This window comes from Orcinus orca, chromosome 15 (genome assembly GCF_937001465.1).
Source record: "Orcinus orca chromosome 15, mOrcOrc1.1, whole genome shotgun sequence".
Taxonomy (NCBI): Eukaryota; Metazoa; Chordata; class Mammalia; order Artiodactyla; family Delphinidae; genus Orcinus; species Orcinus orca.
The window spans coordinates 73,511,860-73,517,539 of NC_064573.1; the positions used below are offsets into that span (position 1 = coordinate 73,511,860).

The following is a 5,680-nucleotide window of genomic DNA, read 5'->3' on the forward strand; positions in this document are numbered from 1 at the left end:
GACTTACCCACAGTACTTGGCAGAGTGGGTGCTCCAGCTTGGATTGTCTCCAAGGCCTGTGCTTTTAACTTCTAGGCCACATCCCTCTGAAGCTAATTCCTATTTGTTCTTTCTGATTTTTTTTTTTAAACATGGCTGGTGGTCAGTATCAGGTTGAGAGCTGGTCCTGAGGACTTTCTTCCTTCTCATTGTAGATCTTCATAAACAATGAGTGGCATGATTCTGTCAGCAAGAAAACTTTCCCCACCATCAATCCATCCACTGGGGATGTCATCTGTCATGTAGCTGAAGGGGACAAGGTGAGATATGGGAACTTAACTTCAGGGCAGGGCTGAGTGGGTTGGGGGTGCACAAGGTTTCATTCTCTAACATGTTTTTTTATGGTTGAAACTGTGTGTATATTACTTTCATAACTAAAAATGCCAATTAAACTTTTTGAGTTAAGTGAAACCACAGAAACTCTTCCTTGCAGGTAAAAGTGCTAGATTGTACCCGGGTTCAAGAATTCGTACAGTTGTGCAAAGAAGATGTGGAACATAAATACAATGGAATATTACTGCACCATAAAAAGAAACGAAACTGAGTTATTTGTAGTGAGGTGGATGGACTTAGAGTCTGTCATACAGAGTGAAGTGAGAGAAAAATACTGTATGCTAACGCATATATATGGAATCTAAAAAAAAAAAAAGGTACTGATGAACCTAGTGGCAGGGCAGGAATAAAGACGTAGACAGACGTAGAGAATGGACTTGAGGACACGGCGGGGAGGGGGAAGCTGGGGCGAAGTAAGAGTAGCATCGACATATATACACTACCAAATGTAAAATAGATAGCTAGCTAGTGGAAAGCAGCAGCATAGCACAGGGAGATCAGCTCCGTGCTTTGGGACAACCTAGAGGGGTGGGATAGGGAGGGTGGGAGGGAGGCTCGAGAGGGAGGGGATATATGTGTGCATGTGGCTGATTCACTTTGTTGTGCCACAGAGGCTAGCACAGTATTGTGAAGCAGGTTATACACCAATAAAGATATATTAAAAATAAAATATAAAAAAATTCATACAGTTGCAGAATTGTAGACTTGGAATTTAATTTGAGAACATCTAATCCAATCTGTCCATTTCAGACCTGGAAGTTGAAGGTCAGAGAAGGGAAGTACAGAGCTAGATGGAAATCTTCAGCAGAATTCAGATCTCCTGAGATCTAGCTATGGTGTCTATAGTATATTTGGATTTGATTATATATACCCATAGTAATGAAAAAATACTAATTTTAAAGTTAAAAATTAGACTTTCAGGGGCTCCCCTGGTGGCGCCGTGGTTGAGAGTCCGCCTGCCGATGCAGGGGACACGGGTTCGTGCCCCGGTCCGGGAAGATCCCACATGCCGCGGAGCGGCTGGGCCCGTGAGCCATGGCTGCTGAGCCTGCGCGTCCGGAGCCTGTGCTCCGCAACGGGAGAGGCCACAACAGTGAGAGGCCCGCGTACCACAAAAAAAAAAAATTAAACTTTCAGTAAAAAACATTTCATTTATTAAAATAGAAAAAGCATTAAAAATAATTCAAGAATGCCTCCTGTCCTCTGCTTTAAAACAGTCTTCTATATGTACATTTAAGGCCTTTCTCCCTTTGCTAAAAGAAAGTGTGAATACTTTCCTGGCTCATAGGGTAGTCTAATGGTAAATGTATTTAATATTAATGAAAACCATGCTCCGTACCTCCTGATACACATCTCCCTATATGGAAAATGCTAGCTGTGTTGATTTTATTGCTTTCCCAGGAGAGGGAAGCTGGTTAAACCTGCATTAGTTGGAGACTGCCAGTAGTCTCCGAAGGAATGGTTAATTTCACTGGGCTTGTTTTGAAAGGAAGAGGGGGAAAAATGGCCAATTTCTTAGTGCTGATCCCTGAGTGCCTCTCCCTACGTTAACTCTGGGGGATTTTGAAATGGAAACCATCAGGATCCTCATTCCCACCATGACTGCTGGGAAGGAGAGAAGCCCAGTCATTTAATTCTGAAGCTGGTCAAACAGAGCCCTTTTGAGGCTGGGAGGAACTGTTTGGGGCAGTTCCCACACAGGCATTGACTGAAGCTCCTGTGGGCACGTTCGGCAGCGGGGCAGGAGGCGTTTGGAGGTGGTTATTGCTGAGAAGGCCTGAAGTACCTCGGTGGGTGTTTTCCAGGAAGACGTGGACAGGGCAGTGAAGGCTGCCCAGGCTGCATTCCAGCTGGGCTCGCCCTGGCGCCGCATGGATGCGTCCAAAAGGGGCTGGCTGCTGAACCGCCTGGCTGATCTGATTGAGCGGGACCGGACCTACCTGGCAGTAAGTTCTCTGCCCTCTCCCCTCTCATCCCACATGGTGAATGGATGTCCCACGGATAGCCAGGAAAGTGTTGCCTTGCTGACAAGTAACTGGCCAGAATGGCGTAGGCTGGACACCTTTGGGGTACCCTCCTGTACCAACCTGGGAAGCCTCTTAGTGTTTCCTTTGATGCAGTGGGTTTGGCTAAGAAAGGAGGAGACTCGGGTGGGGAGGGGGCTATGATGGGGAAGCCTTCCTGGAGAGAGACCCCCCAGAGGGATGGACACCTCTCCCAGACCCTCTCTGTGTGGTGGGCCTCCTCCCTGTCTGCAAGAGGCAGAAGAAACCAGGAGGCAATACCCTCTCCTCCCCCAGTTCATACTGCACATAGCAGCCAGAGTGAAGCTTCTAGAAGGCAAATTATACCATGGCACTCTGCTCTTAAGCCTTCCATCACATTCTGTGTCCTTAGGATAAAGCCCTGTTCCCTCAACATAATCTACTAGGCCTTCCTGATCTGGCTCTATCTCCCAACTGTGGCCCTCACACACACAGCTCAACTCACCAGCTTTCCCTCAACTTCTTCGCTGCCAAGCTTTGGGCCTTTGCACATGCTGTTTCCTCTGCCCAGGGTACTCTTCCCTCTGTCACCATTCATACCTTCCCCTTTGCTTTGTTCCTTTTACATATCCTTCAGGTTTTAGCCTAAAGGGTGCTTCTCAGGCTGGAGTTTCTCCAGCTGGGTTGGGCACTTTGTAACACTCTTTTAACACTTGTGACTAATTCATGTCATTATTTGCTGGCTTTTTGCTCTTTTTTCTTTTTTTTTTTTTTAACATCCTTATTGGAATATAATTGCTTTACAAAGGCATTTTGTTCTATAAGCTCCATGATCGCCTCTGTATTCCTAGCACCTGGATCCGCCATAGAGTAGAAGCTTGAAAAAAATATAGTGAAATGATTGAATGAGAAGTTGGTGCATCCTTCCTCCCATCCCCCTCCTCTTGCTCCCTGCCATTGAAGAGGCCCAGAAATGCCTCAAAATTCAGCACAAAGGGGCCACCAGCCCTTCTCAGACCATGCTGAGCCTCAATGCTGTTTGTCACCCGATTTACTGATTCATTCCTGTGCCCCCGTGTCCGTGTTGATCTTGTTGTCTTTGCTCAGGCCTTGGAGACCCTGGACAACGGCAAGCCCTACGTCATTTCCTACCTGGTGGATTTGGACATGGTTCTCAAATGTCTCCGGTATGGGCTCAGGCTTCCTGTTCTTTGTTCTGGCCGTGCCAGAGGGGAGGGAGTGTTGCTGGAGGGGTGGAAACAGAATAATGTAAAAGGATCCACAGGAGTTGGAGAAATGTATTCTAGTTAGACTCCATCTCATGGGAATCATCCCTCAATACCAAAACTGTAATTGAGTCATACACGTTTTCTCTATCAGTTTTGGTAATTTATATGTTAGTTGGAATTTGTCCATTTCTTCTAGGTTATCTAATTTGTTGACTACAGTTGCACATAATATTGTCTTATAATGATTTTTATCCCGTTTTTATAATGTCCCCACTTCCATTTCTGATTTTAGTTATTTGTGCTTCTCCCTTTTTTTCTTAGTCTGGCTAAAGGTTTGTCAATTTAGTGAATGTTTTCAAAGAACCAGCTTGTGGATTTGTTGATTCTCTGTTGTTTTTCATTTCACCCATCTCTGCTCTGATCTTCATTATTTGCTTCCTCTTGCTAGCTTTGGGTTTAGTTTAATCATAAACATTTTAATAACCAAGAAATACAAGATGAGGAATAAGAGCTTTGTCAGAGCCCTTGGGTCATAGGTAACAGGAACTCACTCAGCCTAACTTGGGCAACTGTGGAGAGTGAGGGGTCTGAAATCGAGAAGGCCATTCAGTCTAACTGCTGCCTACTTGCTTCCTTCTTCTCTCGACTACACTGGCCTCTCCTGGGGCCAGTCTGCATGTTGGAACCCGGTTGCTCACACCTGGGCTGGCTGCTGTATGAGTGCTTCTGGCCAGACTAAGCTGCAGTCCCTTAGTCCTCGTGCCAAATTCCTGGAAGGGGGGCTGACTGACTGGCTGGCCTTGAGTCTGACCAGATGTGGTTCAGGTGGACAGATCATTGTTCAAATAATGGCTGTTCCTCCGTGACCATGTGGACAGAGGTGGAGGGGAAGAAGCGGTGCCAGAAAAGTATGGGTTGGACAACAAAACTGTAGTTATCCCCCATAACAGGGTTTCTCAACCAGGGCAGTTGCGTCTCCCAGGGGACAGTGGCTAATGTCTGGAGACGTTTTTGGTTGTCACAACTGGGAGGGAGGGGTGCTACTGGCATCTGGTGCATAGATGCCAGGGATGCTTTAAAAATCCTGCAGTGCACAGGACAGCCTCCCACAGCAAAGAATTTTCCAGCCCCAAATGGCAGCAGTGCCAAGATAGAGAATGCTCTGCAAGGACGCCCCAGAGGGAGCAGCCTGGTGAACAGCAGGCAGAGCCCCAGGCCTTCCTGTGTTTTAGCAGAGTGCCTCTGTGCCCATTAAATACCTGTTCTGAGGCGTGCAAACACACGTAATACAGACCTGGGAAGAAGGGAGCAGCGATGCCTTAATTTGTACAGATTGGCAACTCCGTGGCTATTTTTCTCCCTGGCGTCACAAACCTATGTTCACACCCAGGTCAAGTCTGGTCTCAGGCTAACCTCAGCAGACACATTCATTTCAGAAATCTCTCTTTTACATTGCATGTTGCATCTCTCCCCCATCTTTCATTCTTCCTACTTCCCTGAAAATCATCACATACTATAAACACATGACTCTTCTTTTCCCCCCAGCTCTAATTTGCTGTGTTTTTGCCATTTGTGTCCCTGTGTGTCTGGATGGTAAGCTTTACAGGGTTGGGACCCAGTCATTGATTTGTTTCTGGTCACTGTTCACTCAGTCTTAGTACAATGCTCTGCACACAGCAAGTGCCAGCTGTTAGATGGGTTTGCACTTTCCCACTAGAGTCGATCCATGGTTCTCAGATGCTAATCTGTGGTGCTGGGCTGGTGCGACAGTCACAGTTTAATAAATCTGAATGTTTATTAAAAATACTGATTCCTGGGCATCAGCCCCAGAGTCAGTTGAGTAGGTCAGAAGTGGGTACCTGGAATTTGGTGTTTTTTATGAGCACCCCAGGTGATTCTGAGGCTTAGAGGTTAGTTACCGAGAATGAATTATTGTGACCCTAGCAGTTAAGTCTTTCTGGAAATAAGCCCAGAGCCAGGGCAATTATCAGAAAGACCCAGTTGGACCAGTTTGAGTCTTCTCTTTCTGCCAGAGTTTACAGGGGTCCCTGACAGTCATTGACGGAGTTTGGATTTTTTTTTTTTTTTTTTAAG

General features: G+C 46.3%; 1 protein-coding gene across 1 annotated transcript in view; it reads left to right on the top strand.

Annotated features, from left to right (window-relative positions):
- Positions 1-5,680, top strand: part of ALDH2 (aldehyde dehydrogenase 2 family member) — a 29,773-nt gene that overhangs the window by 10,412 nt on the left and 13,681 nt on the right. Inside the window, exons 2-4 of the mRNA XM_004281435.4 lie at positions 195-299; positions 2,178-2,318; positions 3,465-3,544. Coding sequence (XP_004281483.1) covers positions 195-299; positions 2,178-2,318; positions 3,465-3,544 — 326 coding nt within the window. The remainder of the gene's footprint in view (positions 1-194; positions 300-2,177; positions 2,319-3,464; positions 3,545-5,680) is intronic.